Source organism: Emys orbicularis, chromosome 5, assembly GCF_028017835.1.
Source record: "Emys orbicularis isolate rEmyOrb1 chromosome 5, rEmyOrb1.hap1, whole genome shotgun sequence".
In the NCBI taxonomy this organism is placed as follows: domain Eukaryota; kingdom Metazoa; phylum Chordata; order Testudines; family Emydidae; genus Emys; species Emys orbicularis.
The window spans coordinates 145,240,155-145,267,866 of NC_088687.1; the positions used below are offsets into that span (position 1 = coordinate 145,240,155).

The 27,712-nt window shown below is 48.7% G+C and overlaps 1 protein-coding gene across 1 annotated transcript in view; it reads right to left on the reverse strand.

Moving 5' to 3' along the window:
* The window catches only part of LOC135879496 (dedicator of cytokinesis protein 2-like), a 334,214-nt gene that overhangs the window by 122,442 nt on the left and 184,060 nt on the right, over positions 1–27,712 (reverse strand). The window contains exons 26-28 of the mRNA XM_065405506.1: positions 22,318–22,445; positions 20,430–20,495; positions 1,768–1,863 (exon numbers count right to left, since the gene is read on the reverse strand). Coding sequence (XP_065261578.1) covers positions 1,768–1,863; positions 20,430–20,495; positions 22,318–22,445 — 290 coding nt within the window. The remainder of the gene's footprint in view (positions 1–1,767; positions 1,864–20,429; positions 20,496–22,317; positions 22,446–27,712) is intronic.

A 27,712-nucleotide genomic window follows, 5' to 3' on the forward strand; every position in this document is an offset into this window, starting at 1 on the left:
CCTTTGTGTCAGGCAGGTCAATGAGAGCTCTCCTGAGAAACTGCACAAATGACGCCAGGAAAACAGCCCATCCGCGCTGCCACAGTGAAGTGATTCTAGTGAAGGGAGTCTGAGCCTGCCAATTGAGAGAGACTCGCTGAAGAGGTGGATATCTCAAAATATACGTTTGAAACCCATCGCAGGATCAAACCAAAGCCATTAAAGAGAAGAGCCTTGTTCACTCCTTGAACCATGGGGTCAGACTGAACTAGTCCCGGAATGAAGGTGCTAACTCACAGGGATCAGTGTAACAGCAGCACCAAATCCTGAGTATGTCTATCCAAACGTCCACCCAAGGGCTGCCAGCAGCCTGAACATGCACAGACCTGAGCAGAGCCACCTGCTGGAGAGACCCTCAGGCAGCCTCCAAACGGAGACCGCACCAGAGCCAGATATTCAGTGAGCCTCACAGCACCACTCTGCCATGCCCGTCACTCCAGATTCGCTTCCTCCAGCAGCACTTGTCAATGAGAACCAAGAATGGGAGGACAACACTGTTCTCAGATCCCAGCAGGCCCCTCCACTGAGCATTCCTGGCCATTGCTCCTCTACACCACTGGTTTACAGGCATCCCCACTGACTTCCCGCTGCCACAGGACACAGAGCGTAGACCCAGCGGTTTGCAGTCTGGGCAGTCCCCGTTGGGCTAAGCTGCCATGTGCTAACTCCCCTGGTTTCTAATCCCCACCCTGGCCCCTGCCCAGAGGGAGTGATTTATCTCTAGCCAATTTATCCAGTTCTTTCTTCATTTTGAACCCCACCCCGACCTGCTGGCACATCAGATCTGCTCCACATCAAGACACCGGCTAAGCGAGTGAGCCAGGGGGCCATCTTGCCTCGTAGCGCCTCACCAAACAGTCCAGCTGGGCCCTACCTCGGAAGCGTCAGTTGAGCAGTGTCTGTACAGCCCGCGGAAGCAAGGCTCTCATTCAGCCCAGGTCAACGGACTCAGCCTAGCAGGGCGCCCAGCAGGGCTCTGAAATAGCTGAGCCATTTGAGGCTGCGGCTCAGGCTGGAGCCTAGGAAGGGGGGTGGCCTCAGAGCCTGAGCTCCAGCCTGAGTCGCTGGACAGACACACCCAGGATTCTGCAGAGTGCTGCCTACCCAGCTAGTTCTAGAGCACAAGCCCCGGTAGCCCAAGTCTGTCGCCCAAGGCTGGGAGGCTTACACCCACTGGCTGTGTAGAAAAGACTCTCTGACTGGCTGATACCCTGAACCCTGAGATTTAACCGCTCTGCATTCTTGGCATGCAGAACTCCAGTGGTGATTCAGGCCCAGCAAGGATCCTTGTTCCTGGAAGGAGCCCAGCTCCCTTCACCAATCCTCACAACTCACATTCTTCAACCTTGGGGTGTCCCTACAGCCCCACCTCCACAGAAGGAACCTCCCACTGTGGGATGAGGCCCAGCCTTCTGCCAGCACCCCATGAGGGTCGACCCAGGACTCCACCCTGCCTCAGTATGTGCTCCTACCATGAATTCCCCATGTGCCGTGTTTGGACTTGGGCTGATGGATTTTCCAGGAGCACTGTGTAACGTCGAGAGCCTCATCCTGACCAGGCCGCTGCAGGATGAACGGCACCAATAGCAGGAGACTAATGAGCTCTTACCACCCCAGCACCGAACCCAGCACACTCCTTTGCACTCACCAGGGCCCGTTCAAGGGCCAGGCTCACTCCAAGATGCCCGTAGCCCCCCAGAACCGCACAGAGCAAGCAGTGGTACTCACTCTTAGGTCGTGCTCCTGGTCGAGGACAATCACCCTGCGATTGACGGTGCGCAGCAGCTGCTCCAGAATCATCTGCACGTGCCCCTTCACCTTCCTCTGAAAGGCAAGACTCACATCATGTCCAGACCCTGGGCAGCTGGTCTCACTCCTGGAATCACCATGCAGGAGACAAAGGGAGGTCACCTGGCAGTTACACTCCTCTGCATGGTGAGTATCAGAGTGCCCCAGGGGCTGTGTCAAACACAGGCTTTGGCACTTTAAAAGGGACCTCCCCCAGCAATGGCAGCAGCAGGACAGACAGCACAAGAGGAATCAGGCAGGTGGCCCCACTCACAGCTGGGAGGGGCTGCTCAAAGGGCAACTCAGCCGGCGTTTGAGAGCTGGGACTAAAGCAAGGAATTCTCTCTCCACACCTTAGAATCATAGAATATCAGGGTTGGAAGGGACCTCAGGAGGTCATCTAGTCCAACCCCCTGCTCAAAGCAGGACCAACCCCAACTAAATCATCCCAGCCAGGGCTTTGTCAAGCCTGACCTTAAAAACCTCTAAGGAAGGAGATTCCACCACCTCCCTAGGTAACCCATTCCAGTGCTTCCCCACCCTCCTAGTGAAAAAGTTTTTCCTAATATCCAACCTAGACCTCCCCCACTGCAACTTGAGACCATTGCTCCTTGTTCTGTCATCTGCCACCACTGAGAACAGCCGAGCTCCATCCTCTTTGGAACCCCCTTTCAGGTAGTTGAAAGCAGCTATCAAATCCCCCCTCACTCTTCTCTTCTGCAGAGTAAACAATCCCAGTTCCCTCAGCCTCTCCTCATAAGTCATGTGCTCCAGCCCCCTAATCATTTTTGTTGCCCTCTGCTGGACTCTTTCCAATTTTTCCACATTCTTCTTGTAGTGTGGGGCCCCAAACTGGACACAGTACTCCAGATGAGGCCTTATCAATGTTAAGACTGAAATCCAGGACCTCTATGGTGGCATTTTCAGAAATGCTCCCAGTTCCACGCGCAGGGCCAGGTAGGCAGGCAGAGCTTCAGAGTCTCAATGCGTGGATGAGACGATGGTGTAGAGAGGAGGGGTTCACGTTCATTAGGAACTGGGGAAACTTCTGGGATGGGAGGAGCCTATACAGGAGAGATGGGCTCCACCTAAACCAAAGTGGAACCAGACTGCTGGCACTAAACATTAAAAAGGTTGTAGAGCAGTTTTTAAACTAGGAGATGGGGGAAAGCCGACTGCTGCAGAGGAGCGTGTGGATCGGACACAGACTTCTCTTAGGGGAGAGTCTGATGATAGAAAATCTCCAGGTTATAGTCAGGAGCAGAGGACTGAAAAGTATAATGTAAGGGCCGGATCAGATGACAAACAGCCACATAAAAAAGAATCTGGCACATCAGAAAAAGGCAGGCTAATAAACAGGGACAAGTTTTTAAAGTGCTTGTACACAAATGCCAGAAGTCTAAATAATAAGATGGGTGAACTAGAGTGCCTTGTGATAAAGGAGGATATAGATATAATAGGCATCACAGAAACCTGGTGGACTGAGAGCAATCAATGGGACACAATCATTCCGGGGTACAAAATATATCGGAAGGACAGAACAGGCCGTGCAGGGGGAGGAGTGGCACTATATGTTAAAGAAAGTGTAGATTCAAATGAAGTAAAAATCTTAAGCGAATCCACAGGTTCCATAGAGTCTCTATGGATAGAAATTTCATGCTCTAGTAAAAATATAACATTAGGGATCTATTATCGACCACCTGACCAGGACAGTAATAGTGATGATGAAATGCTAAGGGAAATTAGAGAGGCTATCAAAATTAAGAACCCAATAATAGTGGGGGATTTCAATTATCCCCATATTGACTGGGAACATTTCACTTCAGGACGAAATGCAGAGATAAAATTTCTCGATACTTTAAATGACTGCTTCATGGAGCAGCTGGTACGGGAACCCACAAGGGGAGAGGCGACTCTAGATTTAATCCTGAGTGGAGCGCAGGAGCTGGTCCAAGAGGTAACTATAGCGGGACCGCTTGGAAATAGTGACCATAATACAATAGCATTCAACATCCCTGTGGTGGGAAGAACACCTCAACTGCCCAACACTGTGGCCTTTAATTTCAAAAGGGGGAACTATACAAAAATGAGGGGGTTAGTTAGACAAAAGTTAAAAGGTACAGTGACTAAAGTGAAATCCCTGCAAGTTGCATGGGCCCTTTTTAAAGACACCATAATAGAGGCTCAACTTCAATGTATACCCCAAATTAAGAAAAACAGTAAAAGAACTAAAAAAGAGCCACCGTGGCTTAACAACCATGTAAAAGAAGCAGTGAGAGATAAAAAGACTTCCTTTAAAAAGTGGAAGTCAAATCCTAGTGAGGCAAATAGAAAGGAGCACAAACACTGCCAACTTAAGTGCAAGAGTGTAATAAGAAAAGCCAAAGAGGAGTTTGAAGAACGGCTAGCCAAAAACTCCAAAGGTAATAACAAAATGTTTTTTAAGTACACCAGAAGCAGGAAGCCTGCTAAACAACCAGTGGGGCCCCTTGACGATGAAAATACAAAAGGAGCGCTTAAAGATGATAAAGTCATTGCGGAGAAACTAAATGGATTCTTTGCTTCAGTCTTCACGGCTGAGGATGTTAGGGAGATTCCCAAACCTGAGCTGGCTTTTGTAGGTGACAAATCTGAGGAACTGTCACAGATTGAAGTATCACTAGAGGAGGTTTTGGAATTAATTGATAAACTCAACATTAACAAGTCACCGGGACCAGATGGCATTCACCCAAGAGTTCTGAAAGAACTCAAATGTGAAGTTGCGGAACTATTAACTAAGGTTTGTAACCTGTCCTTTAAATCGGCTTCGGTACCCAATGACTGGAAGTTAGCTAATGTAACGCCAATATTTAAAAAGGGCTCTAGGGGTGATCCCGGCAATTACAGACCGGTAAGTCTAACGTCGGTACCGGGCAAATTAGTTGAAACAATAGTAAAGAACAAAATTGTCAGACACATAGAAAAACATAAACTCTTGAGCAATAGTCAACATGGTTTCTGTAAAGGGAAATCGTGTCTTACTAATCTATTAGAGTTCTTTGAAGGGGTCAACAAACATGTGGACAAGGGGGATCCGGTGGACATAGTGTACTTAGATTTCCAGAAAGCCTTTGACAAGGTCCCTCACCAAAGGCTCTTACGTAAATTAAGCTGTCATGGGATAAAAGGGAAGGTCCTTTCATGGATTGAGAACTGGTTAAAGGACAGGGAACAAAGGGTAGGAATTAATGGTAAATTCTCAGAATGGAGAGGGGTAACTAGTGGTGTTCCCCAAGGGTCAGTCCTAGGACCTATCCTATTCAATTTATTCATAAATGATCTGGAGAAAGGGGTAAACAGTGAGGTGGCAAAGTTTGCAGATGATACTAAACTACTCAAGATAGTTAAGACCAAAGCAGATTGTGAAGAACTTCAAAAAGATCTCACAAAACTAAGTGATTGGGCAACAAAATGGCAAATGAAATTTAATGTGGATAAATGTAAAGTAATGCACATTGGAAAAAATAACCCCAACTATACATACAACATGATGGGGGCTAATTTAGCTACAACGAGTCAGGAAAAAGATCTTGGCGTCATCGTGGATAGTTCTCTAAAGATGTCCACGCAGTGTGCAGAGGCGGTCAAAAAAGCAAACAGGATGTTAGGAATCATTAAAAAGGGGATAGAGAATAAGACGGAGAATATATTATTGCCCTTATATAAATCCATGGTTCGCCCACATCTCGAATACTGTGTACAGATGTGGTCTCCTCACCTCAAAAAAGATATTCTAGCACTAGAAAAGGTTCAGAAAAGAGCAACTAAAATGATTAAGGGTTTAGAGAGGGTCCCATATGAGGAAAGATTAAAGAGGCTAGGACTCTTCAGTTTGGAAAAGAGAAGACTAAGGGGGGACATGATAGAGGTATATAAAATCATGAGTGATGTTGAGAAAGTGGATAAGGAAAAGTTATTTACTTATTCCCATAATACAAGAACTAGGGGTCACCAAATGAAATTAATAGGCAGCAGGTTTAAAACAAATAAAAGGAAGTTCTTCTTCACGCAGCGCACAGTCAACTTGTGGAACTCCTTACCTGAGGAGGTTGTGAAGGCTAGGACTATAACAATGTTTAAAAGGGGACTGGATAAATTCATGGTGGCTAAGTCCATAAATGGCTATTAGCCAGGATGGGTAAGAATGGTGTCCCTAGCCTCTGTTCGTCAGAGGATGGAGATGGATGGCAGGAGAGAGATCACTTGATCATTGCCTGTTAGGTTCACTCCCTCTGGGGCACCTGGCATTGGCCACTGTCGGTAGACAGATACTGGGCTAGATGGACCTTTGGTCTGACCCAGTACGGCCTTTCTTATGTTCTTATGTTCTTATGTTCTTAAGAACATCCATGTATCCACCTTACAGTCCATTCCTCCAGCCCATACTTCTTTAACTTGCTGGCAAGAATACTGTGGGAGACCATATCAAAAGCTTTGCTAAAGTCAAGGAATAACACGTCCACTGCTTTCCCCTCATCCACAGACCCAGTTATCTCCTTATAGAAGGCAATTAGGTTAGTCAGGCATGACTTGCCTTTGGTGAATCCATGCTGACTGTTCCTGATCACTTTCCTCTCCTCTAAGTGCTTCAGAATTGATTCCTTGAGGACCTGCTCCATGATTTTTCCAGGGACGGAGGTGAGGCTGACTGGCCTGTAGTTCCCTTAGAAACACATGGCTGCTCTCTCCTAAACTGACCTCATGCACCAACATAAGAACATAAAAGAGTGGCCAGACTGGGTCAGACCAATGGGCCATCTAGCCAGTAGCCTGACTCTGGCAGTTGATGGTGTCAGATGCTTCAGAGGGAGTGAATAGAAAAGGACAATTTATCAAGTGATCCATCCCCCTTCGTCTAGTCCCAGCTTCTGGCAGTCAGAGGTTTAGGAACACTCAGAGCCTGGGGGTGCACCTCTGACCATCTTGGCTAACAGCCATTGGTGGACCCATCCTCCATTAAAATATCTAGTTCTTTTTTGAACCCAGTTATACTTTTGGCCTTCACAACCTCCCCTGACCAGGAATACCACAGGTTGACTCTGTGCTGTGTGAAGAAGTACTTCCATATGTTTGTTTTAAACCTGCTGCGTACTAATTTCACCAGAAATTATTGTAGGGTATAGAAAACATTACAAGCAAATAGGCTGCAACAGAAACTGCTTCTTATCACTGGATCGGGAGCTGGAACAGAAAGCACCATCCCACTCCTTTCTTCAAAGCATCGGACAGTCTTCCCTCCCTAAGAGAGGTGATCATCTCCATTAGCAATATACCCAGTACTTCCCTACCAGCCTGATCAGCTAGGAAGCATATGGATCCACAGCACGGGTAGTAGCACACAATTCTCAAAACACCTCTTATTGTGCAACACTAACTGACACTCAACACAGGACTTATGGTCCCCTCCCTCTGAATACCATTCTGTCCCCACTGGCACTGAATTTATCCATAAGATAAGAAATTTCCTTACAATGGGAGAAACTCACAGCAGCCATTGAGTGGGGACAGCCTGAATTCACCAGTCTATTGGTAACCCCAAACAAATCTGCTGTCTGGGTGTGACACAGACATGCCCAGGCAGGTACATTACCCCTGTGCCCAACCATCTTCTCAGTATTTCAATCTTCTCAGTATTTCACAGAAGGAGGCTGTGAGTGGTCTCTGCTGACAGCCAAGAACTAGCTGTTTGTCATGGCTATGGCATGAGGTTTGTAAGGGGAACACATGTAGAGCCGTGTAACGTAGGATATTGTGTTCCAAAACTACTGGAAATAAAACTTCTCACCTCAGGTGTCAGAGTCTCAGACTGACTCAATCAAAATGAGAGCAATCAACAGCTGTGGAGCAACCCAAGCCCTGTCTGCACCAGACACAGGCATGAGCATTTACCAAGAGAAAAGAATCCCAAGCGAAGTCTCTGAATAGGGGATCCCCCTGGGCTAAGAGACAATAGGCTGTTACTATATAAAGGGAAAAGAAAGGGCACAGGATGTTACCCATTACGAAGGAGACACTTTGCCAGCGGGAGAGTGTGATGGGGTGTGCTCCCACACTGGCCCTGCAAGAGCTGAATTGGGCCAGGTAGGCCCAATCAGCTAATTAGGTTGCAAACAGGGGAGCTTTAGGCTGGAGGCAGCTAATTAGAGAGAAGCTCACCTGTGAGGGACAGGCAGGTCTTCTACAAAAGCCAGAAGGCTGGCAACAGAAGGAGCAGCAGAGAGAAGTCTGCAGCTACTCCCTGGGAGAATGGAGGAGTGCTGAGGCAGCTGCTAGGATAGGGCAGTCGCTCCCGGGGAAAAGGGAAGTGGGTTTGGAGTTGGTACACCCAGTGCAAGGAGGGGAACCAGGAGAGGTAGGAAACAGTTCAGGGAAGGAGCAGTGAGGATGGGGAGAGGAAAGCCCAGAGCTGCTGGGGAGAGGGTCTCTGGACTGGAATCTGGAGTAGAGGGCATGCCTGGGTTCCCCTACCAGCCACCAAGAGTGTGGCATAGCCCGGCATGGCAGTGAAGGGGAAGACTGCCTGGGTCACTGTGGGAGTGACAGGGAATGGAAGGGGGGAATGCCGAGTGACATGGCCAGAGGCTGAGTCACGAAGGGGACGCTGTGGTTCCTGGGACCAGAAAGGAGCTGCAGACCTGAGAGAGAGAAGGTGTGACAGGGTTTGGGTGTGAACTCAAGAGCTAATCCCCAGAGTGGCCAGGAGGAGGTGCCAGACAGCAAAGTAACTTGTTCATAATTATAGGCTATAGATTCCATTTTATGTTTCTTTTACCTGTACCCTTATACGTCTAAACACTTGTACTTGCTTTTATTTGAATCTCAAGCTCTGTTCAACTCCAAACTGGTTTTACTATAGATACGTCTAAGTGCTAAGGCGGGTGTTGAGCTGTGGTGAAACAGTGAACCGGGATGCACTGCTTCCACCAAGGCGACGAATCGATGCACAGCAGGTGTCCAGAACGAAGGGGATTGGGCACTCGAGTGTAGATGTGTACACTGCTAGCCTGCATTGGGAAAGCACAAGGCGTGTGGAGCCTGGAGACGAGAGCTTGGGTTAGCCAGACGTCGGTAGCTGGGGAGGGTTTCCCCTGGTGGACACAGCCAAGGCTCCCTGTTGTGAGCAGCTGGTAGTGATTCACTCTGCACCCCTTGGGTAACCCTGAAAAGTGCCACCGTGGCAAGTTCAGCAGGATCTACACCCAGTTTATGAACGAAGCGAAGTTCACGCCCAAGGCAGTAGAGTACACTGAGACACAAAGTGACACTGAAAAGTAATAGGGTTGAAAATGGTGTGTGTGTGTGCGTGTGAAGTTTTTATTGTTTGTTTATATCAGGAGAGGGAAACAGAACAAAGACAGCACAAAATGAGCAAGCTAGAGGAGTGCTGCACAGTAACCAAGCTGCAGTTTGAGCAGCTGTGAACCATCGGGGATTACTCGTTGCAAGGAAAAGCCTCAAGGAAACGATCTAAGCTTATGGAACAAGACACGTTACATGTCAAGCAGCCAGACCCCTCGGGAAGGAATGAGGGTGTGAGGAGTTCAGGCATCCGTACGACACCGCCAGACTGGCACAGTCCTCAACAAGGCAGCCATTGACTGGAGTTGGCCAGATTGGAGATGGTGAAACTGGAAAACAATTGAGAACCTGAGAGGTTGGCAGCCACAGAGAGACAGGCAGTGGCCGAGAGAGCCTATAAGAATCAGAAGGCAGTGGAGGAAGCTGCCTATAGGAGACAGTTGGAGCTGGAAGAATGAAAGCTTGTAGAATCATAGAAGATTAGGGTTGGAAGAGACCTCAGGAGGTCATCTAGTCCAACCCCCTGCTCAAAGCAGGACCAACACCAACTAAATCATCCCAGCCAGGGCTTTGTCAAGCCTGACCTTAAAAATCTCTAAGGAAGGAGATTGCACCACCTTCCTAGGTAACCCATTCCAGTGCTTCACCACCCTCCTAGTGAAATAGTGTTTCCTCATATCCAACCTAAACCTCCCCCACTGCAACTTGAGACCATTACTCCTTGTTCTGTCACCTGCCACCATTGAGAACAGCCTCTTTGGAACCCCCCTTCAGGTAGTTGAAGGCTGCTATCAAATCCCCCCTCACTCTTCTCTTCTGCAGACTAAATAACCCTAGTACCCTCAGCCTCTCTGTGTAAGTCATGTGCCCCAACCCCCTAATCATTTTCACTGCCCTCCACTGGACTCGCTCCAATTTGTCCACTTCCTTTCTGTTGTGTGGGGCCCAAAACTGGATGCAATACGCCAGATCTGGCCTCACCAGTACCAAATAGAGGGGAATAATCACTTCCCTCGATACGCTGGCAATGCTCCTACTAATGCAGCCCAATATGCCGTTAGCCTTCATGGCAACAAGGGCACACTGTTGATTCATATCCAGCTTCTCATCCACTGTAATCCCCAGGTCCTCTTCTGCAGAACTGCCGCTTAGCCAGTCAGTCCCCAGCCTGTAGCAGTGCATGGGATTCTTCCTTCCTAAGTGCAGGACTCTGCACTTGTCCTCAAGAGAGGAAGCAAGCGCTCAAAATGCTGAAATTACAAAATAAAAACTCACCTCCCATGAGTAATCCTCCCCAGGGATTAACCAGCTAAGATAAATTATGTCCAAGATACTGGGACGGGGAATGCGTTGAGGAATACCTGACCACTTTTGAGAGGACATGTGAAGTACTCCAAATTCTTGACACACAGAAAATGACCACCTTGCCTCCCAGTCTATCTGATAAGTATCCAAAGGAGGCTATGAATTATGATTGATTCAGAGATACTGTATTGAAAAGGTTTCAAATCATCCCAGAGGAATATTGCCTAAAAATTAGAAACATCAAAAAAACATGATAAAATAAGTCATGGGGAATACGTTTATAAAATTATTTAAGGAAATGGATAAGGGATAAAGAGGCAGAGGACTATGAAAATTTGGTATACCTATTTAGCCAAGAGAAGTTCTTTGATGCCTGGCTGGATGAAGTAAAGGTTGCAGTGTGGGATAAATCCCCAGCGATTAAAAGATGTAGCCCATGCAGCTGATCTATATGTGCTAGCGAGGCCATCTGTGAAGCGCAGGTCTGAGGGATGGGCAACACCCAGCGTAAAGGGGGGGGATCCCGATTTGTCCCAGGCAAGAAGGTGGGAGGGGGTGGATCTGAGCCCATACCACCCCAGAAATGGTTGCCTCCTGGCAACCCCAAGCACAGGTTCCCGGCCCAGAGCAACAGCCTGAGAAGGCGTTATTTGTGTGAATCCACTGAACACATGAGGAAGCAGTGTGCTTTATATGTGGAATCCACATAGGGATGCCTGAGGTGATCACAGTTAATTGTGTCTGTTCTGCCCTGTGACACTACACCCCATATTCTCCATAGAGATATTCTTATGATATGAATATGGCACAACTCAGATGTGCTTTATGCAAGATGGGTCATGTCAGGTATCATTGGAAAGGTTATGATTTACTGAATGTTATTATCCTATTTGTACATATGTATCATTTCTGTATCTGAAGTTAGGAATATTGACTATGTAACAATTACAAGTGGGTTTATCCCTGGGGAATGCCCACCAGACAGAATGCAATCAGCCAGGATGGGCCATTAGGGAGACCAATAGGATTTTGAAGATGCTAATCTCCCACCTTCCTGAGAAGCTTCCTGGGATGCTGCAAACAACCTTTGACTCCTGTCTGCTTTGACACTGCAGGGTCATGTGATCCTGGTACTGGACTCCATCTTGGACTACTAGTATTTTTCCCACTGATAAGGGGTGGGGATCAAACTGGGAAACAAAGGATTCCCGCCATATGTAAATCCTATTTAAGGCAGGGAAGTCAGTTAATCAGGGGCCATTCCTCACTGAATCCCCGCCCAGGATGACTGCTGGAAACATCTAAGAAACAAAGACAAAGGGGGGCGGGGGAAGGACTGATCCTGGTCTGGAGAAGGTGTCTGGCCTGTGAAAGAAATACCTAGAGTTTTAAGCTGCAAGCAAGAGCAGCTTGTCTTCAAGAACCTCTGCAATCTGCCATAAAGCAACATTTAGGGTGAGAAATTACCACTTGTAACCAGTTTCTTTAGTGTATTAAGCTTAGTTTACGTGTTTGTTTTTACTTGCCCAGTAATCTGCTTTGATCTGTTTGCTATCCTTTATAATCACTTAAAATCTATCTTTTGTAGTTAATAAACTTGTTTTTGTTTTCTCTAAACCCCATTTGTGAAATCCATAATGGGGGGGAGGGGCAAAAAGCTGTGCATATCTTCCTCCACATTGAGGGAGGGAGCGAATTTCATGAGTTTACGCTGTACAGTTTTCTGTGCAGTGCAAGCCAATACAATTTTGGGTTTGCACCCCAGTACATCAGGTGGCACCCCAGAGTGGGGGGTAACTCGTCACATGCCCCCCTGGAGGTGGACAGGGTTTATGAAAGATGACAGTGTAAATGGCAGACTGTTTCAAGAGTGGAAGCACACAGTGCCCAGATCATGCTTGGTAGGAAAGATCTGACTAAGGAATCAGATATGCTCGCAGGGGAGAGAGTAAAGCACCTTGCCTTGGGGAAATATGAAACCACTTGTGCCTTTGGCTCATGCATGGTTTCACACATACAGAATGGGAAGAGACTGTCTAGGAAGGAGTACGGCAGAAAGGGATCTAGGGGTTATAGTGGACCACAAGCTAAATATGAGTCAACCGTGTGATGCTGTTGCAAAAAAAGCACGAGAAGTCATTCTGCCACTCTACTCTGCTCTGGTTAGGCCTCAGATGGAGTACTGTGTCCAGTTCTGGGCACCGCATTTCAAGAAAGATGTGGAGAAATTGGAAAGGGTCCAGAGAAGAGCAACAAGAATGATTAAAGGTCTTGAGAACATGACCTATGAAGGAAGGCTGAAGGAATTGGGTTTGTTTAGTTTGGAAAAGAGAAGACTGAGAGGGGACATGATAGCAGTTTTCAGGTATCTAAAAGGGTGTCATAAGGAGGAGGGAGAAAACTTGTTCACCTTAGCCTCTAGGGATAGAACAAGCAATGGGCTTAAACTGCAGCAAGGGAGGTCTAGGCTGGACATTAGGAAAAAGTTCCTAACTGTCAGGGTAGTTAAACACTGGAATAAATTGCCTAGGGAGGTTGTGGAATCTCCATCTCTGGAGATATTTAAGAATAGGTTAGATAAATGTCTATCAGGGATGGTCTAGACAGAATTTGGTCCTGCCATGCGGGCTGGGGACTGGACTCAATGACCTCTCAAGGTCCCTTCCAGTCCCATGAATCTATGAGAAGGTTTAAAAGATGCTTGGAAGGTGGGATTCTCCATAAGATACCCACCAATGTTTTGGTGGGAGAATATTATTTCACTGCCTAGGGCTGTTAATATTGTAAATCCCTCTTGCTGTGGCTATGTCCTGGTTTGCAGACACACACCCTGCAGAGGGTGAAGGTGAAAACTCCACACCCTTAGCAGCAGAGATTAGTGATATGTCTACGAGGAGTCATAAGAACAACCATGCAGCGTCAGACCAATAGTCCATCTAGCCCAGTATCTTTTTTTTGAGATGGGGCAACTAGAACTGCAGGCAGTATTCAAGTTGTGGGCATACAATGGATTCATATAGTGGCATTATGCTATTTTCTATCTTATCTTTATCATTTTCTAATGGTTCCTAACATTGTTAGCTTTTTTTCTTTACTGCCACTGCACATTGAGCAGATGTTTTCAGAGAACTATTCATGATGATTCATAAGAACGACCATACTGGGTCAGACCAAAGGTCCATCTAGCCCAGAGTCCTGTCTTCTGACACTCGCCAATGCCAGGTGCCCCAGAGGGAATGAACAGAACAGGGAATCATCAAGTGATCCATCCCCTGTTGCCCATTCCGGGCTTCTGGCAAACAGAGGCTAGGGACACCATCCCTGCCCATCCTGGCTAATAACCACTGATGGACCTATCCTCCATGAATTTATCTAGTGGTTTTTTTTTTTTTTAACTTCATTATAGTCTTGGCCTTCACAACATCCTCTGGCAAAGAGTTTCACAGGTTGACTGTGCATTGTGTGAAGAAATACTTCCTGCTGCTTATTAATTTCATTTGGTGACCCCTAGTTCTTGTGTTATAAGAAGGAGTAAATAACACTTCCTTATTCACTTTCTCTACACCAGTCATGATTTTAATAGACCTCAATCATATCCCCCCCTTAGCCGTCTCTTTTCCAAGCTGAAAAGTCCCAGTCTTATTAATCTCTCCTCATACGGAAGCCGTTCCATATCCCTAACCATTTTTGTTGCCCTTTTCTGAACCTTTTCCAATTCCAATATATCTTTGAGATGGTGTGACCACAGCTGTATGCAGTATTCAAGGTGTGGGTGTACCATGGATTTATATAGAGACAACATGATATTTTCTGTCTTACTATCTATCCCTTTCTTAATGATTCCCAACACTCTGTTTGCTTTTTTTGATTGCCACTGCACATGGAGTGGATGTTTTCAGAGAACTATTGACAATGACTCCAAGATCTCTTTCTTGAGTGGTAACGGCTAATTTAGTCCCCATCATTTTATGATTCCAAGATCTCCTACGGAGGAAAATAGAAAAGAGCACAAACTCTGGCAAGTCAAGTGTAAAAGTATAATAAGGCAGGCCAAGAAAGAATTTGAAGAGCAACTAATCAATGACACAAACACTAACAGCAAAAAAATGTTTTAAGTACATCAGAGGCAGGAAGACGCCAAACAGTCAATGGGACCATTGAATGATTGAGGTACTAAATGAGCGATCAAGGAAGACAAGGCTGTTGCGGAGACGCTAAGGGCATGGCTACACTTGCCAGTTAGAGCGAATTAAAGCAACCCCGTGCGCTCTAATGCACGACCCGTCCACACTGGCAAGGCACGTAAAGCGCCCGGACTCTGCAGCTAGAGCGCTCCTGGTACTCCACCTTGGCGAGTGGAATAACGTTTGATGCGCCCCCGCTGGAGCGCCGCGACGCCAGTGTGGACACCCTGATCTGTTAATGCGCTCTGATCGGCCTCCAGAAGTGTCCCACAATGCCTGTTCTAGCCACTCTGGTCATCACTTTGAACTCTACTGCTCTGCCCTCAGGTGACCAACCGTCAGTCCCACCCTTTAAATTCTCTGGGAATTTTGAAAATACCCTTCCTGTTTGCTCAGCCAGGCATGGAGTGCTCTCAGCGCATCTTTCCAGGTGACCATGCCTCCATGCACCAGGCGAGCCCCAGTATGGAGCAATGGTGAGGTGCTGGACCTCATCAGTGTTTGGGGGAGGAAGCTGTCCAGTCCCAGCTGCACTCCAGCCGTAGGAATTACGATACCTTCGGGCAGATATCAAGGGATATGATGGAAAGGGGCCATGACTGGGACGCACTGCAGTGCAGGGTTAAAGTGAAGGAGCTGCGGAATGCCTACCGCAAAGCCCACGATGCAAACCGCCGCTCTGGTGGTGCCCCCGCGACCTGCCGTTTCTACAAAGAGCTGGACGTGATACTTGGGGGCGACCCCACCTCCACTCCAAGGACCACCATGGACACTTTAGAGCCCAGTTCAACAAGGCAGGCAGGAGGAGGAAAGCAGGAGCAAGGATGCTGAGGAGGAGGAAGACACCCCGGAATCTCTGGAGGCATGCAGCCAGGAGCTGTTCTCAAGCCAGGAGGAAGGTAGCCAGTCGCGGTGGCTGGTGCTTGGGGAAGGACAAACACCAGAGGAGGTTCCCGGTAAGCGGCTTTGATTTTGAGAAGGAAGTTATTCGGTGCAGGTTCTTGGGGCGAGGAGGGTTAGGGCTGCATGCATGCCTAGATGCGGAATAGGGCGTTGATGCCACTGTGGTCCTTGTCCCAGTCAGGCTAACGTGTCCGCGCCACTGTGCTGCGAGGGGCGGGGGGACCATTGCTGCACATAGGAAGCTGCATATGGGCCAGGGCGGAAGCCGCATTGCAGTAGAAGACCCTCCCTTGCTTCTCAGGTCACCCTCAGCAGCGAGATATCTTCCAGGACGAACTCCTGTGGAAAATGTGGGGACAGTGTTCAGTATAGGGGCCCCCTGCAGCTGTTGGCTCTCCCCAAGGCACAGAAACGCAGAGGACAGTACGGACGTGAAACAATCAGTCCCCCTTGACCCTGTGCTTACTCACCATTTTGGGGCTCCCATGGGTTATGTGCGCTCACTTTGGGATGGGCAAATTATGCTATTGTGTAGACTGTGCTTACCCTCCTTAAGTATGGGGGAATCATTGCTCTGTCTGGTGTGAACAATGCTGCCTCTGTTAAGTGTTGCATTTTGCCTTTACAGATGCAACCTTGAGATCTCAGTCGTCCATGTTATCACCGGCCGAAAGACTCCAAAGAATTAGGAAGAGGCCACGTAGAAGCAAAGAAGACATGCTGCATGAAGTAATGCAGCAGTCCCTTAACGAGAATCTAAAAGCGCAGGAGTGGAGGGAGAGTGAAAGGAGGATCCGCCAGCAGAATGAGGAGCTCCGGCAGCAAAGCATGGATCGGCTGATAAGCATCATGCAGCACCAAGTGGACTCGATCCAGGCGCTCGTAGCCATGCAGGTGGAGCACTACCGCGCCCGCCCCCCCTGCAGTTCTTGTCCCAAAACTCTTTCCCTTGTGCCCCCATGTCACCTCCAACCCACTTTCCCCAACATCCGGGTTCTTATCGCCACCAACTGTGGACAGACAGCAGCGCTTTCCCTACTACGCTCTCCGAAGGCTGGTTTAACTCAAAGCGCTCTACATTTGCAAGTGTAGCCATGCCCTAAATGAATTCTTTGCATCAGTCTTCTGGTGCATCAGTAACTGGCTTAAAGACGGGAAACGAAGGGTAGGACTAAATGGTTAGTTTTCACAATGGAGAGAGGTAAAGAGTGGGGTTCCCCTTAGATCTGTGTTGTGATGGGCTGGGTTTGGTACTGAATTTCTTTTTCTGTTCCTGCCACCCTCTGTAAGTTGCCAGCCTCGCTAGGTGAGTCTTTGGTGGCACCATCAAGTCACACAGTCAAAAATAAATCCCTTCCAGGGTAGCAAAGAGTTCACCAAACTGTCTGCCTTCACCAGGGTCTTCAGCCCTGCCTCTGGGCCCTTTAAATCCATCCCTTTGCTTGGGCTTCTAAACAAGCATTGTCCCCTTCTTGGCTTAGGCCACTTTGCTGGTGGGGGAACCCGGGTCCAGCCCAGGGAACCTCTCCTCAGTAGCCATGCACTGCCTCCTTTAATTAGATGATGCTGTTTTCTCTGGGCTTCTTCCCACCTGGTCTCTTTCCTTTCACCTGTTACCTTAGGGTTACAGTTCTCAGGTCCTCTCTCTGCCAAGACTAGGAAATACAGCCAGTCAAGCTCCTTCAGTAGAGAGGGAGCACCCTTCTTCACCTCCCTGGTCCCAGCCAGGAACCGACCTGCTAAGGCCCTACAGCTCCTTTGATCTGAGCCTGCGGGGCTCTGATGGGCTGAACAGAAGCAGCCATTCTAGGCAGGCCTGGAGAGCCAACCCTCACTGCTCTTTTCCTGGGGTGGGGTGTAATAGGACTACAGTCACCTCCAGCAGAGGGCCATGAAGGCCTGGTACACCCCATCACAGCTGTTCAACATATTTATAAATATGATCTGGAAAAAAGGGTGAACATTGAGTTGGCAGAATTTGCAAATGATACAAAATTACTCAAGATAGTTAAATCCAAAGTTGTCTGCAAAGTGTTACAAAGGGATCTCACTAAACTAGATGACTGGGCAACACAATGGCAGAGGAAATTCAATGCTGACAAGTAATGTGCAAAGTAATGCACATTGAAAAAAGTAATCCCAATTATACATAAAAAAAGATGGGGTCTAAATTAGCTGTTACCACTCAAGAAAGAGATCATGGAGTCACTGTGGATAGTTCTCTGAAAACATCCACTCAATGTGCAGAGGCAGTCAAAAAAAGCAAACAGAATGTTGGGAATCATTAAGAAAGGGATAGATAATAGGACAGAAAATATCATATTGCCTCTATATAAATCCATGGTACGCCCACATCTTGAATACTGCATGCAGATCTGGTTACTCCATCTCAAAAAAGATATATTAGAATTAGAAAAGGTGCAGAGAAGGTCAACAAAAATGCTGAGGGGTATGGAACAGCTTCCATACAAGGAGAGATTTAAAAGACTGGGGCTGTTCAGCTTAGAAAAGAGACGACTAAGTGGGGGATATGATAGAGGTCTATAAAATCATGAATGGTGTGGCAAAAGTGAGTAGTAAAGTATTATTTACCCCTTCACGTAACACAAAAACCAAGGGTCACCCAATAAACTTAATAGGCAGCAGGTTTAAGACAAACAAAAGGAAGGCTCTGTGTGATTCTACAGCTGGGTGTGTCTCTACCAGTGTGTGTGTTGGAATGGGGCTTGAGAGCCTTTCATAGCAGCACAGAGTAAGGGAAACCTAGGCTAGTTGGACAGGCGGGCTCAGTGGGACCCCAGCACATCTGGTGGCACCGAGAAAGCGGGGTCCAACCCGTCACAAGATCTACCATTGGCTATTAGCCAAGATGGTCAGGGACAGAATCTCATGCTCTGGGTGTCAGTAAACCTCCTAATGCCAGAAGCTGGGACTGGACGGCTGGATCACTCAACAGGGGATGAATCACTCAAAATTGCCCTGTTCTGTTCATTCCCTCTGAAGTATTTGGCACAGGCCATTGTCAGAGACCAGATACTGGGCTAGACGGCCCATTGGCCGCTCTTAAGGTTCTCTTAGGAGAAATGGATGACACAAGCCTGCAAGGCCCTGAATATTGGCTAACTGGTCAGGTCAAAGGGGCAACACTAATGTGAGGAGTGGGATAGTTTCCAAGGAGAGAAATAAGCTGGTATTCCTGTTAAACTAAGATGGAACAAATAATGGAGGTGCTCTCAGAACTCAAAGATATCCAAAAGAAGTTAAAACAGGATCTGGAAATTTCTCAGAAGGATTTAAAGAAACTTATGGAGGTTTCCCAGAAAGGACTGAGAGACAACCTGTGGTCAGAGATGAAATCTCTGTTGGGACAGCAGCTATCAAGTGTCTGGGCAGATTTGGGGTAATTTGTACCTCCATCACTAGACTGAAATGTCATGTGGTACCAAGGATATGTCAACACGTTTATCTGGATCAACCACACTTGTAATGTTATCAAAAAAAGATATCAAGTTAGTTTGAGAGGCTCTATCTTCCATAAACCCACATTGATTGGCATTAACTGCATTACCCTTCTTTAATTCTTTATGAATCGAGTCCCGTCTCAACTGCTTCATTGTCTTGGCCAGAAATGATGTCATGCTGACAGGCCTGTAATTAGCCAGGTCATCCCATTTACCCTTTTTTAAAATTGGCACAACATTAGCTTTCTTCCGGTCTTCTGGAATTTCCCCAGTGCTCCAAGACTTATTGAAAATCAACATTAATGGTCCTGCAAGCTCCTCAGACAACTCTTTTAAATCTCTTCGATGCAAGTTAACTGGACCTGCTGATTTTAAAGATGTCTAACTTTAGTAGCTTCTGTTTAACATCTGCTAGTGATGGGAAGAATGTTATCTTCACCATATGATAAGACTATGACAGACTGACAATATCTATAATATACTTAACAAACCTTGTGGAATTAAGATTAACTTTAATTCAATAAAGTGTAACATTATTGAATTAGGGTTAACACCTTTGCAGTTCATTGTATTACAAATGCAAACATTTACACAGTACTGTGAAATTGTATGGAACTTCTTTAGTAGAATGACAAGATTAATACAATTTCTGGAAGTTCAAAGGTCTTTCTGGAACAATAGGTATGAAATGAATTTCCTTAGGAAATACCTTGAGGTGAGGGGAATGCAAATCCTCCCCTTCGGAAGCCAATCTTTTGAAGATATGCCCTGAGGAAAGAGAAGCTTTGTATACTAACTACTTGCTTCTGGAAACTCCAGTTCAAAGAGCCCGGGAGTGTATAAAAAGGAAACTGAACATGTTATGAGTGTGCTTGTTTCAAGCTGAAGATCTGATGAACTTGTAACCACAAGGTGTCGCTCAGGTGGGGTATTAAAAGTCTGCACCTGAGCATTTTCCATGGTTCCTAACTTTCCTAACTTCTGATTAATATTCATTAACAACTAAAACCCCATCTTGTTCTTTATCTGTTAGGACACTGATCCATAAGCAAATTAAAGACGTATTATTCTTCCCACAAGACTTCAAGAAATCCAATAAGTTTAGAAAATGAAGGTCTGATAGCCCTGGCCAAACCCAATCATAGTGCACATCTGAACTTCTCGGTCATACAGTTCTGCTGATGCACCACACATCCAACCCACAGACCCCAGACCCAGACCCACTATTACAGTCCCGGTCTCCCCACCCCATTGCGCGGCAGGAGCCCCATCTCCACCACCTCTCAAGGTGACAGCAAATGTGAGGATGGGGGCTGAAGTGAGAAGCAGGTGGGCTTCTCCCAGGTGCTCAGGCTGCCCCTACTCTTCCCCTCTCCTCCTGTATTTCAAAACTTCCCAGAGGAATGCTCACCAGCTCAGAGTCCTCCCTGTGCTGTCTCTCTTCTCCACTCCGACGTGTCAGCTGCTCTTCTGCTCTCTGGAACCAACAATATCAAACAGAATTCAGCTTTACAATCAAGCTAAGAGTCATTATCATTGGCTCATTTCACCATAAGACCTACGAGCAGGGCTGTGCTTCCCTTGTCTACCTTTCCCTCTCTGGGACACGTTTCCAAGTGCGGTATGGCACCGAGAGGAATGTTGGCACAGCTCTCTGCTTCAGGCTGGAGGGGGGTGGGTAAGACCCTCACACAGGATTTTGGCATGGCTGAGGTGATGGGCTGCTATGTTAAAAGGGACATTATACTCAGGCCTCTTCTGCCCGTCCCACTGAGTAGCCAATGCTGGCATCCTTCAGAAGGTGGATGTCTCAACCAGTCCCACTCTGTGTCTGCCAGGGGAATAGTTGTATTAGAGAAAGTTGGGGCTCAGAGTGTCCAGGCCTTATCCCCTCACTTCACCTTATAAAGGAGCTCCTTGAGCAAAGGGTTGTACCATGTACCCTGAAGTGATGTATTATAGGAGCCTCAGAAAGTTGCAATTGAAGGGGCAGGAACTGGAGGGTTCAGAGGATATGGTCCTGTTGGTCTAATTAGAGCTGCTTTTGGCTAATTTTCAAAGGTAAACCGGTCAGAAGCAAGTTTGATGGATGAGGGGCACTCCCGGTGCTGGTGGGTGGCAGCTCATGAACACTAGGCTGCCCATGTAGCTAACACCAGTGGTGCTGACTTGGCAGGGCTCAGATATCGCACTGCCTAGTGCGAGAGGCAGCTCTCTGGGCCAAGACCGAAAAGGACAAAAACTGAGCGTGGTCCTTAAAGACAGCAGCTCCAACTGACCCTCACAGGGGAGCCACTCTGGAGCTCATTCCTTCTCAGAGGAGACTCTGAGCTCTATTCCTGATTCTGCCACAGCCTCCATGTGACACCTTGGGCAAGCCACTTCATCTCTCTGGGCCTAGTGCTAATAGCCCTTTGTTCCTCTCCACCTTTGTCTGTCTTGTCTATTTAGATTGTCAGCTCTCCATGTCACAGACTGTCTTCTGTTATGTGTCTATACAGCAGCCAGCCAATGGGTGACCTCAGCTGGAGCTTTGAGACACTACAAACAAATAAAAACAAATGTAATAATTCCATTTGCTCTGTCCTGTAACTCACATGGGTTGGGCAACTTCCCCTAGGTCTAGTACACAGGGAGAAGGGTCAGCCCACAGGGAGGGAGATATACTGACAAAGTTTGAAAGGGGCTTCCCACCAGGGCTCCATGATGCTTTCCCTAGGGTCTCCCCACCCCATGGTCAGGGCCAAGGGCTTGCAGGTGTGGTCAGGAATTATAGGGCTTCCCTAGGGCTTGCAGGTGACTATGGTATTAGGCACCCATCACTGCAGTGGAGGCCGTGGCTTGGCCCATCAAATCATGATGGTTTGACTTAGATAGAATTGCTGTGGTTTCATCTCTGAGGGCTTTAGCAGCTCCATCTTGTTTATTGGGAAAGTGCCTGGGACACTGGTTCTCCACTTGTGAGGTAACTCCCTTCTCTTCATGTGTCATTATATAATGCCTGCATCTGTAACTTTCACTCCATGCATCTGAAGAAGTGGGTTTTTTACCCACAAAAGCTTATGCCCAAATAAATCTGTTAGTCTTTAAGGTGCCACCGGACTCCTTGTTGTTCTTGCCTGGGGCAGTTGGCTAGTTACACAACAGCCCAGCAACCCCTGCTATGTCCCGTGTCTCTTTCCCTGTAGCGGGAGGGGGATGCCAGCCTGAGCCCCAGGGTTTGTGTTCAGCCTAGCTCAAACCCATTGAACCACGTGAGCCGACAGCTGGCGCGTAACCCCACGGAATGGGGGTTTTACCTTCTGGGCTTTGTACAACACCTCCAGGATGTTGCTGAGCAGCTCAATGCAAGCCTCCTCCTCCTCTCCCGTCTCAATCAGCTCCCGAAGGATGGGGATCGTAGTATGCAGCAGCATCTCTCGACACTCTGCACAGACAGACAGAGAGATTAGTTGTGGGGTGGGAAGGGGGCAAACACAGACACCACCCCGTCCTGGGGAGGCAGTGGGCCAGAGTGGGGCAGATGTTCAGGCTCAGGTTGGAGCCCAGGCTCTGCGACCCTTCCCCCTTGTGGGTCCCAGAGCCTGAGCCCAAAGGTCTCCACTGCAATTAAGCGGCCCCACAGCCCAAGCCCCAGAAGCCTGAGCCAGCTGACATGGGCCAGCTGTGAGTGTTTAATTGCACTGTAGACATGGAGAATTCACCACATCCCTAGGGAAGCTGTTCCAGTGGTTAATTCCCCTCAGTGTTAAAAATGTGCCTCTTATTTCTATTCTGAATTTGTCTGGTTTCAGCTTCCAGCTGTTGGACCTTGTTCTGCCTTTGTCTGCTAGATCAGAAATCTTCTGCTCATCTAAGTACTTACAGGCCCTGACCAAGTCACCTCTTGTCTTGGATAAACTAAATAGCCTGAGCTGCTTCAGTCTCTCATTCAGAGGTGAGACTTCAGATCATTCTCATAGCTCTTTTCTGAACCCTTTCCAGTTTGTCAATGTCATCTTTTTTAAAGTGTGGACACCACAACTGGACACAGCATCCCAGAAATGGTCTCACTGCTGCAAGCCAGTGGTCTGAATGAGCTGTCTCCTGCCATCTACTGAAGAACTGGAGGAAAAGATCTAATGAGCAGACACACCTGCTTTGCCAGGGTGATCAGCTTTGGCTGTATTGTGTTAACATTCACTTAAACCTTGGAGGCGGGGTAATGAAATGTTATCCTTATTGTATGACTAAAGGGGGGGCAGAAAAATGGTTACTCACCTTCTCATAGCTGTTGTTCTTCGAGATGTGTTGCTCACATCCATTCCAATGGGGCGTGCACTGTGTGCACAGTCGTCGGAAGGTGTTTCCCCTAGCGGTACTTGTCGGGTCGGCTGTGGAGCCCCCTGGAGTGGCGCCTTCATGGCACCGGATATATGCCCCTGCTGACCCGGCCCCTCCTCAGTTCCTTCTTGCCGGCTGCTCCGACAGCAGGGAAGGCGGGTGGGTTTGGAATGGATGTGAGCAACACATCTCGAAGAACAACAGTTACAAGAAGGTGAGTAACCGTTTTTTCTTCTTCGAGTGCTTGCTCATATCAGTTTCAATTAGGTGACTCCCAAGCCCTACCTAGGCGGTGGGGTCGGAGTTATGGAATCGCTGACTGGAGCACCCCTCTGCCGAATGCTGCATCATCTCTGATGTGCTGGATGATGACATAATGAGAGGAACGTGTGGACTGAGGACCACATTGCTGCCCTGCAGATCTCCTGTATCGGAACCTGGGCCAGGAACGCTGCCGAAGACGCCTGCGCCCTTGTGGAGTGTGCCGTAAGGGCCAGGGCTGGAACCTTGGCCAGCTCATAACACGTCCTGATGCAGGATGTGATCCATGATGAGATCCTCTGAGATGAGACCAGGAGCCCTTTCATCCTGTCCACAATCACCACAAACAGCTGGTTCGACTTCCTGAATGGCTTCGTGTGCTTGATGTAAAAGGCCAGCGCCTGCCAAACACCCAGAGAGTGGAGCCTCTGTTCTTGGACATTAGCGTGAGGTTTAGGGAAGAAGACAGGCAGAAAAATGTCCTGGTTGGTGTGAAAATGTGACACCACCTTGGTAAGGAAGGCCGGGCGAGGTCTGAATTGTACCTTGTCCTTAAGGCAACCTTATGACAGGTAGAGAAGGGACCAAGTCATCAGTGGTTCGAAAGGGGGCCCTGCTAGCCTGGAGAGGACCAGGTTAAGGTCCCACACAGGGAGCGGTAGTCTAATTTGTGGGTGTAACTGCTCCAGGCCCTTGAGGAAACGGGCAACCATAGGGTTGGTGAAGACTGAACGTCCGGCCGCTCCTGGGTGGAAGGCCAAAATGGCTGTAAGGTGCACCCTGATGGACGATGCTGCGAGACCGTGCTGTTTCAGGTGCAGCAGGCACTCCAGGATGAGTAGTATGGGTGCCTGGAGTGGAAGTGTGCGATGCTGAGCACACCAGAATGTGAACCTTTTCCACTTTGCTAGGTATGTGGCCCTAGTGGAGGGTTTTCTGCTGCTGAGTAGGACCTCTTCTACCGGGTCCGAGCCCAGGAGCTCCATGGGGTTTAGCCAGGAAGCTTCCAGGCTGTGAGATGGAGGGACTGGAGGTTAGGGTGATAAAGACGACCATGGTCCTGAGTGATCGGGTCCGGGAAGGGTGGCAACGTGATCAGGGTGTCCACTGACAGCTCCAGGAGCGTGGTGTACCAGTGTTGTCGAGGCCACGCTGGTGCCACCAGAATTAACTCCGTCCTCTCTCTGCGGACCTTGAGCAGGACCTTGTGCACGAAAGGGATCGGGGGAAAGGCGTAGAGCAGGCGGCCTCCCCCGGGTAGCAGGAACGCATCTGTGATCGAGCCTGGGCTGTGTTTCTGGAAGGAGCTGAACATCGGGCACTTTCTGTTGCTCTGGATGGTGAACAGTCAACCTGGGGACACCCCGACTTTTGGAAGATGGAGTGTATGACATCTGGGCGGAGGGACCACTCGTGATTGCAGAATGATCTGCTGAGGTGGTCCGCCAGTTTGTTCTGCACTCCTGGGAGATAGGACACCTCCAGGTGAACGGAGTGGGCTATGCAGAACTCCCATAGCTGGAGGGCTTCCTGACAGAGAGGGGAGGAGCGGGCTCCACCCTGCTTGTTGATATAAAACATGGCGGTGGTGTTGTCTGTCATAACTACCACACTCTGTCCTTGTAGTTGGGCCAGTCACACCGCCCTCAGCTCCTTGATGTTGATATGGAGCAAAAGCTTGTCCTGCGACCACAGGCCTTGTGTTTGGAGGTCTCCCAAGTGTGCCCCCCATCCCAGACAGGATGCATCCATTACAAGGAGGGCTGGGGGCTGTTGAGGGGGACTCCCTTGCACACTGCCTGAGGGTCGAGCCACCATCGGACGGACTCGAGCACCTGCTGAGGCACGGTGACCACTGAGTCCAGGCTGTTGTGCCCGGGCGATAGGCTGAAACGAGCCATGCCTGCAAAGAGCTGAGCCTCAGTCTGGCATGCCAGACCATGTAAGCGCAGGAGACTCAGGCATCCCCGTGTGGTAGTGGTCAGGTGTCGCCTGAGGCCTTGAATAATGTCTGTCATCGCCTGGAATCGGGCCTGTGGCAGAAACGCTCTTGCCTGAACCGAGTCCAGCACCGCCCCGATGAACTCTAGTCTTTGGGAGGGTGACAAGGTTGACGTGTTCACGTTGAGGAGGAGTCTAAGTGTCTCGAAAGTGGATCTGACCAACTGGACCTGAGACTCCACCTGCTCCCTGGAGAGCCCCCTGAGCAGCCAGTCGTTGAGGTAGGGGTATACCTGCACCTGTCTCTTGCGAAGGAAGGCTGCTACAACTGACATGCACTTGGTGTACACTCAGGGGGCTGTCGACAGACCGAATGGAAGGACCATGAACTGATAGTGTTTGTGGTCGACAACAAACCTTAGGAATCGTCGGTGTGCAGGCCGAATAGCTACGTGGAGGTATGCGTCTTTCAGGTCGAGGGCGGCGTACCAGTGTCCCGGATCTACAGTGGGGATAATTGTACTCAGGGAGACCATGGGGAACTTCAACTTTACCATGAATCTGTTGAGTCCTCGTAGGTCTAGAATGGGTCTGAGACCCCCCTTTGGGGATTAGGAAGTATCAGGAATAGAATCCCTTGTCCCTGAGCTCCTGAGGAACCTCCTCCACCACTCCCGTGGCGAGGAGCGCCTGCATCTCCTGGATAAGGAGTTGCTCCTGAGAAGGGTCCCTGAAGAGGGACAGGGAAGGGGGGCGGGAGAGAGGGGAGGAGCAGAATTGGAGAGAATATCCCATTTCTACCATGTGAAGAAGCCAGCAGTCCGAGGTTAATTGGGACCAAGCATGGTAGAAGTGGGACAGACGGTTCATGAAATGGGGAAGGCTCTGGTGCTGAGGCAGGGGCGTCATCCTCGGGCGCACCTTCAAAAGACCTGCTTTGAGTCTGACGATGGCTTGGTCAGGCCCTGGCCCTGCCTGGGCGGGGGATGGGAAGGCTTGGAGGATAAGGGCATTGCTGCTGTGGTTGAGGCTTAAAAGGTTTGCGTTGGGTTTCTGGGATGTGCATAGCCAACAATTTCATAGTCACCTGGGAGTCCTTTAGGCTGTGCAGCCTGGAGTCCATTTGCTCCGAAAACAACCCTGCCCTGTCAAACGGCAGGTCCTGCAGGGTTTGCTGCACTTCAGGGGGCAACCCGGATGCTTGTAACCATGAGCCCTGCCTCATGACTATTCCGTAGGAAAGGGTGCAGGCTGCAGAATCCGCAGCATCTAGTGAGGCCTGCAAAGAGGTCCGTGCCACTGCCTTTCCTTCATCAATAATAGCCACAAACTCGGCTCTGGAGTCTGGTGGAATCAGCTCCTTAAACTTCAACATGGAGTCCATCCTCCCTGTGCAAGGAAAAGGCCTGGGTAGAGACCATCGAATCGTGGAAGTCAACGAATGGCTACGCAGGTGGTGTCGGAGAGAAGGCTTTGGATTCTTCGACCATGGGATGGTGTTCCAAGAAGGAGAAGTGCTGGGCAGGGACGGGCTCCACCTAACGAAGAGAGGGAAGAGCATCTTCGCCAGCAGGCTGGTTAACCTAGTGAGGAGGGCTTTAAACTAGGTTCACCGGGGGAAGGAGACCAAAGCCCTGAGGTAAGTGGGGAAATGGGATCCTGGGAGGAAGCACAAGCAGGAGAGCGTAAGAGGGGAGGACTCCTGTCTCATACTGAGAAAGAGGGACGATCAATGAGTTATCTTAAGTGCCTATACACAAATGCAAGAAGCCTGGGAAACAAGCAGGGAGAACTGGAAGTCCTGGCACAGTCAAGGAACTATGATGCGATTGGAATAACAGAGACTTGGTGGGATAACTCACATGACTGGAGTACTATCATGGATGGATATAAACTGTTCAGGAAGGACAGGCAGGGCAGAAAAGGTGGGGGAGTTGCGTTGTATGTAAGAGAGGAGTATGACTGCTCAGAGCTCCGGTATGAAACTGCAGAAAAACCTGAGTGTCTCTGGATAAAGTTGAGAAGTGTGAGCAACAAGGGTGATGTCGTGGTCGGAGTCTGCTATAGACCACCAGACCAGGGGGATGAGGTGGACGAGGCTTTCTTCTGGCAACTAGAAGTTGCTAGATCGCAGGCCCTGGTTCTCATGGGAGACTTTAATCACCCTGA